Source organism: Orcinus orca, chromosome 5 (assembly GCF_937001465.1).
Source record: "Orcinus orca chromosome 5, mOrcOrc1.1, whole genome shotgun sequence".
In the NCBI taxonomy this organism is placed as follows: Eukaryota; Metazoa; Chordata; class Mammalia; order Artiodactyla; family Delphinidae; genus Orcinus; species Orcinus orca.
The window spans coordinates 62,153,343-62,167,204 of record NC_064563.1 but is presented as its reverse complement, the minus strand read 5'-3'; the positions used below and the strand labels follow the sequence as shown (position 1 = coordinate 62,167,204).

General features: G+C 37.8%; 1 protein-coding gene across 10 annotated transcripts in view; it reads left to right on the top strand.

Annotated features, from left to right (window-relative positions):
• Positions 1–13,862, top strand: part of PEX5L (peroxisomal biogenesis factor 5 like) — a 254,902-nt gene extending 241,040 nt beyond the window's left edge. For all 10 annotated transcript variants that reach the window (XM_049710654.1, XM_049710653.1, XM_004270504.2 and 7 more), the window contains one exon: positions 4,990–13,862. In XM_049710654.1, the coding sequence (XP_049566611.1) occupies positions 4,990–5,194 (205 nt within the window). In that variant the 3' untranslated portion in view covers positions 5,195–13,862. The remainder of the gene's footprint in view (positions 1–4,989) is intronic.

The window sequence follows — 13,862 nt, the reverse complement described above, 5'->3', positions numbered from 1 at the left end:
CTGCAGAGGCCCTCTTTACCACAGCTCCACAAAGGGCCGGAGTCAAATCTGTGCTGTCCGTTCCATATACTAGCTTCATTCCTGGCTCTGATTTCCCTAACCTGATTTTATCTTTACTGCCTTTATTCACTGACTAGGTTGGTTCTTATGTACTTTATGACACCTTAGGCCCTTCTTTTGGAGCAAGGAGAGATGTAAATAAATACATATGTACACATAGACATATTGAGTTCACTAAAGGAGGCCTTTTTAAAACAAAATCGAAGTATAGTTGATTTACAATGTTGTGTTAGTTTCTAGTGTACAGCAAAGTAATTCAGACATATATTTTTTCAGATTCTTTTCCATTATAGTTTATTACAAGATATTGAATATAGTTCCCTGTGCTGTACAGTAAATCCTTGTTGTTTATTTTATATAGAGTGTGTATCTATTAATCCCAAACTCCTAATTTATCTCTCCCCCACGTTTCCCTTTTGGTAGCCATAAGTTTGTCTTCTGTGTCTTGTGAGTCAGTTTCTGTTTGGTAAGTAAGTTCATTTGTATCATTTTTTTAGATTCCATAAATAAGTGATATCATATATTTGTCTTTCTCTGACTGACTTACTTTACTTAGTATGATAATCTCTAGGTCCATCCATGTTGCTGCAAATGGCACTATTTCGTTCTTTTTTATTTATGGCTGAGTAATATTCCATTGTGTATGTGCGTGTGTGTGTGTGTGTGTGTGTGTGTGTATACCACACCACATCTTCTTTATCCATTCGTCTGTCAATGGACATTTAGGTTGTTTCCATGTCTTGGCTATTGTAAATAGTGCTGCTATTAACAATGGGATGCATGTATCTTTTCAAATTAGTTTTCATCTTTTCCAGATATATGCCCAGGAGTGGGATTGCTGGATCATACAGTAGCTCTATTTTTAGTTTTTAAAGGAAACTCCATACTGTTTTCCATAGTGGCTGCACCAGTTTACATTCCCACCAACAGTGTACAAGGACTTGCTTTTCTCCACACCCTCTCCAGCATTTGTATTTGTAGACTTTTTCTTTTAATAAATTTATTTATTTATTTTTGGCTGTGTTGGGTCATTGGGTCTTCGTTGCTGCGCGTGGGCTTTCTCTAGTTGCAGTGAGTGGGGGCTACTTCGTTGTGGTGCGCGGGCTTCTCATTGTGGTGGCTTCTCCTGTTGAGAAGCATGGGCTCTAGGCGCATGGGCTTCAGTAGTTGTGGCACATGGGCTCAGTAGTTGTGGCTGGCGGGCTCTAGAGCGCAGGCTCAGTAGTTGTGGCGCACGGGCTTAGTTGCTTGGCTGCATGTGGGATCTTCCCAGACCGGGGCTCGAACCCATGTCCCCTGCACTGGCAGGCGGATTCTTAACCACTGTGCCACCAGAGAAGTCCCTATTATTTGTAGACTTTTTGATGATGGCCATTCTGACCGGTGTGATTATAGTTTTGATTTGCATTTCTCTAATAATTAGCGATGTTGAGCATCTTTTCATGTGCCTGTTGGCCATCTGTATGTCGTCTTTGGAGAAACGTCTGTTTAGGTTTTCTGCCCATTTTTTGATTAGGTTGTATGGTTTTTTGCTATTGAGCTGTATGAGCTGTTTGTATATTTTGAAGATTAATCCCTTGTCGGTTGCATCATTTGCAAACATTTCCTCCCGTTCCGTAGGTTGTCTTTTCGTTTTGTTGATGGTTCCTTTGCTGTACAAAAGCTTGTAAGTTTGATTAGGCCCCATTTGTTTATTTTTGCTTTTATTTCTTTTGCCTTGGGAGACTGACCTAAGAAAACATTGGTACAATTTATGTCAGAGAATGTTTTGCCTATGTTCTCTTGTAGGAGTTTTATGGTGTCATATCTTATATTTAAGTCCTTAAGCCATTTTGAGTTTTTTATTTTTGTGTATGGTATGAGGGAGTGAGTGTTCTAATTTCATTGGTTTACACATTAAGCTTTAGAAAGGCCTCCTTTAGCATGTAAATTTTCTAAAGCTTTAGGATGAGTTTTAATTGTAACTCCTTAGTGTAGAAAAAAATACTTGAGGGGCCAATAAAATATTTTCTTGACATTCACAGATGTAAGACTCAGTAGGGCAACTATTTGCAGGAGGCCATGAAAATCCATAATAGGTAGAAATGGACAAACTTTGTTGAGGTGTGAATTTTTTATCTCAAGCAGAAAGTCTCCTGTATAAGAGCAAGTCAATTTTAGGGTTGCCAGATAAAATGCAGAATGCCCAGCTAAATTTGAATTTCAGATAAATACCAAATATGTTTTTAAGATAAGTATTTCCCAAATATTGCATGGGATGTACTTATACTGAAAATTATTCATTGTTTATCTGAAATTCAAATTTAACTGTGCATCCTGTATTCTTGTTTGCTAAGTCTGTCCACTTGAATCAGATAGATACTTTGGAATAGCAAAGTGTTTTGGCTAAAATGTGTGGGTCTTTTATTGTCATGTAGAATATGGGAAATTTTGTGAAGTAATAAACATCTTGCATTGTTTCCTGAGAAAAAAGGCCATCAAGAGAGACATAAGCCTTAAATGCATTCTGAAAATAAGTTTCACTTGCGGTATAAGTGGGTGCTTAGGAAATAACAACCCTCAATAGAGATGTGGCCCAGAAGAAAGCCAGGAGTTGGTATCCACCAGTCTTGGGGCTTCTCCCTCAAGAACCGCAGGTGTCTGTGTATGTAGCTATAACATGCGCTATTTGTCATCTCACACGTTCTGTACAGAGTCAAAGGCGAGCCCTCTCCTCCTACTGTATACAATTGAAATAAGGAGAGGAAATTGGCGTGAAACCTGGGTGGAGCTTAAAATGCTACCCTTTTGTCAGGAGGAACTTCAAAGTAGAACTTAGACAAAAAAATCTTAACCTTTTCAAAAGTGAGGACCCCTTTTTAATTAAAAACAGAAATCTCATCCCATTTGATATGTGATGTTTTTAGTATTAGTATAATGAGGGAGAGCTACTATAAAATGAAGAATACTTTTAAATGAATGTGCTTTTTATTAATCGTGACATAACATTTAAAACAATTTAAACTTATTCATACATATATGTGTGTAGCATTTGAAAACTATTCCCACTTGTACACGTAGTCTTCTGAGTCCCCTCAAAGGCTTCTTGAGTTCTCAAGCTGGGGAAAAGGTTTAGACTATCTTCGTGAGAAAACCTGGAGTTGCTTGACGAGGCTAACAGGTTCGACTATTCTGTTACTCTCCACGGCCCTCGGAGACCAGTGCCACACATCGGGGCAGGAGCAGCCTGTGCGGGAGGGCATGCAGGAGGGCCTTCCAGCATCTTCCTTCCCCAGAGTTCTTACAGGCCTAGGATGATGAGAGGAATTGGAGTCACTGTCATTCGAGCTGCCTTCCTGTGCCGAGGAAGCCAGAAAGGGCCTCCAAAGTAAACTCTCCGTGTGCATCTGCTATCAATCCTCTTCTCTTCCTTGATTACAAGAAACCCAGAAGAGGGCTGATGAGAACACTCCCTTCCATTACCCAGGTTGCTACCTACAGCGCAACCATTCCCCAACTGCCCTTTACTTCTGGGCAGATCTAACAATATAGATGAGCAAATGCCTGGATCGTGTGCATTGGAATCAGAAATCCAGCCTCGCTTTCTTTATGGTTTCTTACCAGATGCTAAACAGTGACTACCTCATAGAATTAAATGAGATCAAGTATGTGAAAAGCTTTTAAGAAGAGTACAGAAGATACAAGTGAAAGAGGCGTCATTCTTAGCAAAGACAAGTTTGTCAGATACATATTACACGTTCCTAGGTGACAGGAAAGCTGAAGGGGGCAGTCCCGGCAGGTACACCGGGCACACAAGCAACAGAGCACGGTAATGGACCACGAGAGCTAGGCCTCTGGACAGCATCTGACTCAGTGGGTCACAAACTTTGTATTCTTGGGACCCCTTTCCACTTTTAACAATTATTGAGAACCTCGAGGGGCTTTTGTTATGTGGGTTACACCTATCAATATTTACCATATTAGAAACAGAGAAAAGTTTGAGATTCATTTAAAAATAAACTAATTACATGTTAACATGAATTATATATTTTATTAAAAAAATTATTCTCCAAAACAGTTTAGTGAAAAGAGTGACATTCTTTTATCATTTTTACAAATTTCTTTAATATCTTGCTTATAGAAGACACATTCTCACCTCTGCTTATGCATTCAATCTATTGGGATATCACACATCATATAGTCACTGGAAAATTCCATTGTATATTCATGAGAAAATGAGAGTGAAATGGTAAAATGACATCTCAGTATTATTATAAAAATAATTTTGACCTCACTGATCCCCAGAGTTCCCCAGACCATGTGAAGAACTATTGACCTAACTTAATGATAGGAGCTTTCACATAAATGATTCAGCTGCACCTCACAGCAAGGCTTTAAAATGACTTTTATTCTCCCTGTAATACAGCTGGGGCAACTGAGGCTTGGAGAAGAAATATGCCTAAGGCTAAACAACTGGGATCCAAGTCCAGCTGCTTTGATGATAAACTCAACTCAGCCCGGCTGCCTCCTACTTTGAGAAAACTTAAACTAATGAGAAAAGTTAAGCTACTTCGTTTCTGAGTAAGGCCAGATGCCTCCTCTGGTTATATAAATCACATCTGCAGATGTATTAAGTCTTCAAATCATTCCTGGAGTAGGGGAAAATCAAATGCATTAATGAGTTAGCAATGGTTTTGCTATTATTCTTCCTGTCCCACATGACATACCTAAAATAAAGTTTGCTTTCCTTTTTTCTGACTTCACTATATTTAACAATGACTTTTCACAGAGGAATAATGAGAGAATCAGAAAGTTGTTCACCTGATGATCCAAAACACCAGAGAGGTGATTTAGGATTTTTAGACTAAGATAACTTAATTCATTTATTTCTAAGTTTGCTAACTCTGAAATCTGTTGCATTTTTAAATGCCTGTTTTTCTACCCTCTTAGAGAAGCGGTCAGCAATTTTCTCACTGCCCTCAGTTTGCAAAGAAAGAGCAGGAATCAACAGCAAGTTCCTCATCCTGCAATCTCTGGGAATATCTGGGCTGCCCTCAGAATTGCCCTTTCTCTGATGGACCAACCGGAACTCTTCCAGGCAGCTAATCTCGGTGACCTGGATGTCCTCCTGAGAGCTTTCAACTTGGATCCTTGATGGAAAAGAAAAAGATAAAAAGAATCCCTGATCTGTGTAATTGTACTGAGAAATGCAAAACTATTTCATTATGAATTCCAAAAAGGATAAAATGGATGTTCAAAAGGCTATGGTGATATAACCCAAGGGAATTCCTACAGACAATGCCCAGTCTCTGTTCAGATCCAAAAGCACAAAACATTATATAGTCAAGGTCGGGCTCAGAAGAAGAATTGATAGACACAAACCAAGATTAAGTAACTGTGTGAATACTCTTCAGAAGCTGCAAGCATATTGCAAGTTCTTTGGGGTTTTGTCCCCACTTGCAGCTGATGACACATCTAAGGAACTTGCTCATGGGACACCTGGAGAAAGCACTGCCTTGGATCAGGGAATTGTGTTTCTGAACTGTCCCCTGAAATTCCCCCTTTTACCAGATTGAACATAGTTTGGGCCAAGGTGCATGCACATATATTAACTCTTGACTGAAGAGACGCATTGCTTAAACCTGTTCCAATTTTAACTTTTATTGTTGCCCTTTGATTCCAGAGAGCGAGCTTTGCTGGCAAAAGCAGTTTTTGCACTAGAAATTTTTGCTCTTCCCAATCAAAACTTTTCTGGGATTGTATATATGCACTTTAATATTTTTGCCTTGCTGGAGTTTTGTTTTGTTGCTCCAATTTTTAACCTGGAGGTAAAAGATTAGAGAACTCAGCCTTGTTTGATCAACGGACCAAATAACAATTCCTGAAAATAGTTTTTCATAGCGTAGGGTTTTGAAGGAACGTTTTTCTTAAAGCAGATATGACATGGGGTGTAGTATGTCAAACACAGATCTTATTCACATGCTTTTCTGGGACTGTATGAACTTAAGCAAGAGATAAGGTAGTACCTCTTCACAAATTCTGTGCAGGAAGAAAGTTTGATGATATTGGGATTTCTACTGAGTTAACATTAACTTGCTTAAATGTCGTATTTTCCTTGCTTTCTAACTGCTCTGCACAGTTAATATTCCTTTTAAATTGTTAACATTTTAAATAGTATTTAAAAGTGATAAATACATCTTTTCCTTAAAATTATGTGTTTTCTTAGTTCCATAATAATCTGCACTGCTCACCCTTTTGCATTCTAAGTGATAGAAGATCAATATTTTCTAGCTGAACCTCACTGAATGTCAGTGGTTTAATATGAAAGATGCATGCCTGGCGTTCACTTTGAACATTTGTCAATCATCAGGAATTTTCTCCTGGTGGTGATGTTTAATTGGTTATATTCCACTCAGTTCTTCAGAGCGTTTTGTGCCTGTTGGGAGTTTGGTGATTAGTTGGAAAGACACCATTTTTTTAAAGAATTAGAAAAATTGTTTGCAAAATGGTAACCAAAATATAATTTCACTGATGGTCCAATTCTAGTAATTTATCCTGGGAAGTTGTCCCATTCTTCTTTATTGTGTCTCCTTCCTTCTTCCAGAATCTTCCCCAAAGCAATCTGATCCCAACATTTTCTTCATATTCTTTGGTTAGTAATAGCTGGTTACATTCGTGATTATAGTTACCCTGCAAAACAGCATTTGGGTCAAGAGTATAATTGACTGGGGAGTTAGCTTCTACTGGGAGAGGGGAGAGGAAATGTATATACATGCTGAGACATTGAACTCCAGGTACAGGCAGAAATCCTCTCTTCCGTTAGGTTGGAAGTCTCGGTGGGTAGGAAGGGATCCCAGGGACACATGAAACCACTTGAGGCTTCCATACATCATAACCTATTCTAGTTCATAAAGACAAAGAGTTGAGGGCACTATGGTGGTGCCAGGCATTTATCTTCATGTCAAAGCCCACCTGGGCTAGGTGATGCCTCCAGCTGGCCAGCAGGAGGCAGGGCATTAAGGCATTCACTGCTGGGCAGGAATCACAACCCAGGCTTGGCCTCCTTCACTGAAGTCTGAGAAGCAAGATAAAACTCAACAATATTTTCTAAAGAATAAATGGTATCCTTTAGAATTTTAGCATCTTAGAAACTCAATCTGGGGAAGGACTCTTGGGGCCCAGTCTCCAACCCATGACAGCTGCCTGCTTGAATATCCCCGATAGAATAGCATCCATTCTGTGCATGTTCTTCCTCCCAATCCCTGTGCATTCACTGGCTGGCCAGCTGACGTGCATCCATCATAGTCCATTAGGAGCAAACTTCACACGTGTTCTATTTATGGTGTCATTGTATACTTTCAGCAGTCACTGAATTTTGCAATAACGATAGGCTGTTTTCTTAGCCTTGCTGGCACTACCTACATGAGATCAGTAACAATTTAAAGACTGACAGTAGGGTAAATGTGGGATGTTTTGATTTGATTGTTGCTAAGTGGTGGCAAATTTTGCTGCCCAAGTTTTATTTTGCTTTTGGAATACAAAGTAACTTCGAGCTCCAAAGAGTTGCGTTAGAGGAGACAACCTTCCATTCCCGTCATAATTGGATCATGTGCAGAGCATTCAGTAAGATTTTCTGCAAGACACCTGTGTAAGTCAGAACCAAGATTTTCATAGGCTGTTAACCTGTCAAGAAGCGCAGAATTGTTGCCCAAGGAGTTTTCCAATACTCTTTTTTTAATTGACGTATAGTTGGTTTACAATGATCTGTTAGTTTCTCCTGTACAGCAAAGTGATTGTTATACATATGTATACATTCTTTATATCCTTTGCCATTATCGTTTATCACGGGGTATTGAATATAGTTCCCTGTGTTATACAGTAGGACCTTGTTGTTTATCCATTCTACATATAATAGTTTGCATCTGCTAACCCCAAACTCCTAATTCATCCCTCTCCCACCACCTTGCTTTGCAACCACAAGTCTGATCTCTGTCTGTTTCTCTTTTGATTTGTATCTTTTTTCCGGTTTTTTTTACTTTCTATTTTATATTGGAGTATAGTTGATTAACAATATTGTGATAGTTTCAGTGTACAGCAAGTGATTCAGTTATACAAGCACATGTATCTTTTTTTTCAAATTCTTTTCCCATTTAGGTTGTTATATAATATTGAACAGAGTTCCCTGTGCTATACAGTAAGCCCTTGCTGGTTATCCATTTTAAATACAGTAGTGTGTACATGTCAATCCCAAACTCCCTAACTATCCCTTCCTCCCCTTGTGTCATATTTTAAATTCCACATATAACTGATATCATATGGTATTTGTCTTTCTCTGATTTACTTCACTTTGTATGATAATCTCTATGTCCATCCATGTTGCTGCAAATGGCATTATTTCGTTCTTTTTTTATGGCTGAGTAGTATTCCACTGTATACATGTAACACATCTTCTTTATATGGACATTTAGGTTGTTTCCATGTCTTGGCTATTGTGAATAGTGCTGCTATGAACATAGGGGTGCATGTATCTTTTTGGATTATAGTCTTCTCTGGGTATATGCCCAGGAGTGGGATTGCTGGATCATATGGTAACTCTGTTTTTAGTTTTTTGAGGAACCTCCATACTGTTCTCCATAGTGGCTGCACCAACTTACATTCCCACCAGCAGTGCAAGAGGGTTCCCTTTTCTCCACACCCTCTCCAGCATTTGTTATTTGTAGATTTTTCAGTGATGGCCATTCTGACCAGTGTGAAGTGGTACCTCATTATAGTTTTGATTTGCATTTCTCTAATAATTATTGATGTTGAGCATCTTTTCATGTGCCTGTTGGTCATCTGGATGTCTTCTTTGGAGAAATGTCTATTTAGGTCTTCTGCCCATTGTTGGATTGGGATGTTTCATTTGTTGTTGAGTTGTATGATCTGTTTGTACATTTTGGAAATTAAGACCTTGCTGGTCACATCACTTGCAAATATTTTCTCCTAGTGTGTAGGTTGTCTTTTTGCTTTGCTTATGATTTCCTTTGCTGTGCAACAACTTATAAGTTTGATTAGGTCCTATTTGTTTATTTTATTTCTATTGCTTTGGGAGACGGACCTAAGAAAACATTGGTACGATTTATGTTAGAGAATGTATTGCCTATGTTCTCTTCTAGGAGTTTTATGGTGTCACACCTTATATTTGTCTATAAGCCATTTTGAGTTTATTTTTGTGCATGGTGAGAAGGTGTGTTCTAACTTCATTTATTTACATGTGGCTGTCCAACTTTCCCAGCACCACTGGTTGAAGAGACTGTCTTTTTTCCATTTTATATTCTTGCCTCCTTTGTCAAAGATTAATTGACCGTAAGTGTGTGGGTTTATTTCTGGGCTCTCTATTCTGTTCCATTGATCTCTATGTCTGTTTTTGTGCCAATACCATGATGTTTTGATTACTGTAGCTTTGTAATATTGTCTGAAGTGTGGGAGGGTTATGCCTCCTGCTTTGTTCTTTTTCCTCAGTATTGCTTTGGCAACTCTGGGTCTTTTACAGATCCATATACATTTTAGGATTATTTGTTCTAGTTCTGTGAAAAATATCATGGGTAATTACATAGGGATCACATTAAATTTGTAGATTGCTTTGGGTAATATGGCAATTTTAACAATATTAATTCTTCTAATCCAAGAGCATGGGATACCTTTCCTTCAATAATACTTTTTTGATTTTTATTTTATTAATTTTATTGGAGTATAGTTGATTTACAATGTTGTGTTAGTTTCAGGTGTACAGCACAGTGATTCAGTTATACATATATTCTTTCTTTTTCAGATTCTTTTCTCATATAGCTTATTACAGAACATTGAGTAGAGCTCCCTGTGCTATACAGTAGGTCCTTGTTGGGTATCTATTTTATGTATAGTAGTGTGTGTATTTTAATCCCAAGCTCCTAATTTATCCCTCCTGCCATGTTTCCCTGTTGGTAACCCTAAGTTCTCAAAATCTGGGTCTGTTTCTGTTTTGTAAATAAATTCATTTATACAGTGAGACTTTTAAACAAAATTTAATAAAAACAGTTACTAGAAAGCACATGAAAGTTTATAGAAATCAGGGCACCACCAAAAATAAAGTAGCAAGATTTTAGAACAGTCTTTATTGTATACTTTTTTTTTTAACTGTGACACATTTTTTAAGGCAGCACTGTTTTCTGGCATCTTATCTCCATGGTGTGAAATTGTCATTTAAATTACTCTTTCCATTTGAAAGGGTAGGTAGGGTGTTTTGGGTTACCTTCTGGGGCATTCTGGGAAGGCATTGAGTATCTTTTGTGCTACTGAGTAATAAATAGCCTAAGAGCTCTTAGAGGATGGTAACACTTTACTAGAATGACCACTCAATTTCATAAACGTGACTTTTGAGGACCAATTTCACTAGTCACTGGGATGAAAATGCAGAGAAGGCCAGTGATCATTGCTGAATTTCAAAATATAACTGTGTCTAGTGAGCTATTTCTATGTGCTCCTGTACCTTCACAGTGAGGTGGAGGAGGGTTAGGGAAAAGGAGAAATAAGGTATCCACTTACTGGGCCAATCATATTGAGTCATCATTCCCTTTGCTTTCTCCCAAGCTCACTCCCGATGACTCCTTGAAAGAAAGGCAGATCTTATCCACCAGGAAACGTTAGTAGAAAACTATGAGCTGTGCTTTCTCAGTTGATCTGTGTTTCAACTAGAATGGCAAATTTGTGATACTTAACTGGGTTGGAATGTCCAGTACCCACTCACTTTCAGAGGTTTCTGCCACTTGCCTCATTCTTTTCTTTGAAGGAACTATTATGTTAAATCTTAGCACCATGTCTAGACATTAATATCATGTAAATCTTTCTAGTGTATTTGTGCTATACAAGCAAGACTTGAATACAACTGTAGCTAGTCCTACTTATAACAGGAGCTCCCAAACTCTGTACCATACACATTGTTTGTCTGTGAGCTCCTTGGGAATAGAGAGAAAAAGCAAGATGGTTGTTTTGTGTCCCTTCCTCATTTGTCCCTGAATCGACTGGACTGTAATAAGTTAGTTGTGGTGGTGGTGGTTGTTTTATTTCTTGAAATGCTTCTAGAAGCATTCTAGTAACAGGGTATTCTGAAGGCTTAATTTGTGTGCCATCTTTCTGAGGCCTTCTGTTTTAGAAATTATTACACATGCAATGCATGATTTCAACTTTGTAAAAATAATTTCAAATGTATTCCCTCGCCAGATTTTACTGCACCATTTCCTTATCATTTCAGTATTTATAGAACTGGTTGAAATTAAACTGTTTTGAACTAAGAAGTAGACAGATCTCTATATTTTTTAAGAGGGTTTGTAGATGAACTCTGGCATAAGGTTTGTAAAAAGGCAGTTTTTAAAAAATGAAACATATAACCTCACGTACCAAAATAAAGCATGCATTAGCACTTGCAAATCTGCCTACTCAGATATTAACCAAAGCATGCAAAATAACTTTACTGAATGTAAATTTACCCAGTGCATGATTAAGTCAGTCTCATAGGTTAGCTTATATTTCCTTGCTTCTGAACAAGGAACTTGTTCATGAACTTTGTGTTCTAGTTTTTCTACTTGCTTTTAAATATCCTGTCCTTGAGATTCACATGGCTGGTTTATGCAGTGTTGCAGCCAGTGCCAAACTAATCCTGTGAGGAGTCCAGGTCTTTAGACATCCAAACGATTTTTAAAAACCGGCTGAGGCACAACAGATGCAAAATAGAAACAAAATCCACCTGTCTGAATGCTACTGAACAAAATCATGTTGATTGCCTCAGCACAGTTCTGGGTTCTAAATTCTGAATAGTGCATTTCGAGCTTTTCTAATTTAGAAATGCTGACATTCTAAATAAGGTGGGGAGGTTAAGGTAACGTCAGGTACATGAAAACCATCATAAGGCAAAGTGGACATGGGGCCTTAATGTCCACAAATGTCACATAGTGTGTGGGGTGTCTGTCACACCACTGTCCTCAACAGGGCCCTATTTGTATGGTGAGTGAGCTACTTGGGCCACATCCCTTGAGAAACTGACTTGGTCAATCCGTCTAAAAGCACTGAAATTCAGAGTTGATGAGGTGATTTCACGGTCACTCAGAACCAACTCTAAAGTCCTCCCACTGACCTTTTCTGTGGCCCTGGCTTCCGGAAAAAATAAGGACAAGGAAACCAGAAATGGAGGGAACAAAGCTCAGTAAGACAATGGGGGTGTCTTTAGTTAGCAACAGCTTTGTCACCACTTCGTACCCTACACCCCAACACATGCAGATGAGCTCCAAGACAGAATCCCTCAAGCACCCAGCCAAGACCGTTGTGTGGAGGCATTAAACAGCTAAGAGGAGAAAAAAAGTGTGAGATTTCACATAACTCTCCATCTTGCCTTGAATAAAGTTTCTGCTACCGGTACCCTCTGCAGACATACCCAAATAACAAGTGCCCCAATCCTCAATCTCAGAACTGTTTTCTTAGGACTGCTCTCCAAGAGAGAACTCTTGTAGCACTGTAGAATGTCACAGCAAAACCCTGACAGGTTCATTGGGACACTTGCACTCAAGGTTCTCAAGGTTGAGAAACCTGCACTCAAAATAATAAGATGAAAAAAAGAATGAGGCAGTTCTTTGCTCACCAATAAAATGTGTGTGTGTCTTGTCTTTGAATTTCTTGGAGAGGGAAATGGTACGACACAAAAAGAACTAAAGAATATACACACTCAGTATTTCACTGAGATATATAAAAATACCACAAAAGAATTGTGCCACGTGAGAAATATGTTCATGATTGAATGTGTTAGCAGTAAAGGAAATATAGCAAACCTAAATTTTACTAATTACTTTCAATTCCCCATCCCCGTATCATCTAATCATCTAACCCAAACCCTCTTCTATTTTCATTGCCCAAATTTGTTTACATTTGTTGAAAATCTGATTAATTTAGTAAACTTTTTACAAACTATAAAAAGCATTTATTAACTATTTAGAAAAGATATTTCTATATATTTTGTATATCTATGAATATTGCATATCTAAGCTAAAATACTATTTGAGACGAATTCTTCTATGATGCTTCCTTATGCTCAATGTTTAAAATCTTGGGATTTCATTTTTAATCTGAAGTAGATAACAAAAAAATTTAACCTTAAATGTTTACATTGAGTTTTTAAATTAAAACCAATCCAAATTAAGTGACCTATAGTAAATTAATGGCAGTGGAAGCGGGAGCGTAAGTTATTGGCATACTACATGATAACATACCTGTGTATTTAGTGAAATATTATATATCATAGCACAACTCTGTTGGGTATTAAGATTTCATCTTAGTAGTCCCCTGTGTTGCTCTCTGAAATAAAATTACTACCATAAAAATCTCTTATATTGATGTGTTTAATTTACTCCATTGGCTTATAATTTGCAAAGTACCAAGATTAAGGTAGTATTTTTGTACTACTATTGGAAGCATGCCCTTCCTTTTTCACATTATTAAATTGTATATTTGTGCAATTTTAAACTATGTTTTCAATAAACTTTGTGGCTTCAAGGTCTTTTCAGAAATCTTTCAAAATGGGATATGGGGATCAGAATTGCTTCAAGTCAAATGGAATCCAATTTGTACTACTGGTTAAAAGGTCCTTTTATCGAATATCACTACCTATGATTTTGCATAAGTTATCTGGAAATAGGAATGCACTTTTAGATACAAAACAAAGATCTTCCTCCTTTGTTAATTTTTAAAGACTAAAATATTATTTAACCTGCAACTGGATTTTGTGATTTTTTTTTTTAGAATAAAAGTATTAAAATATA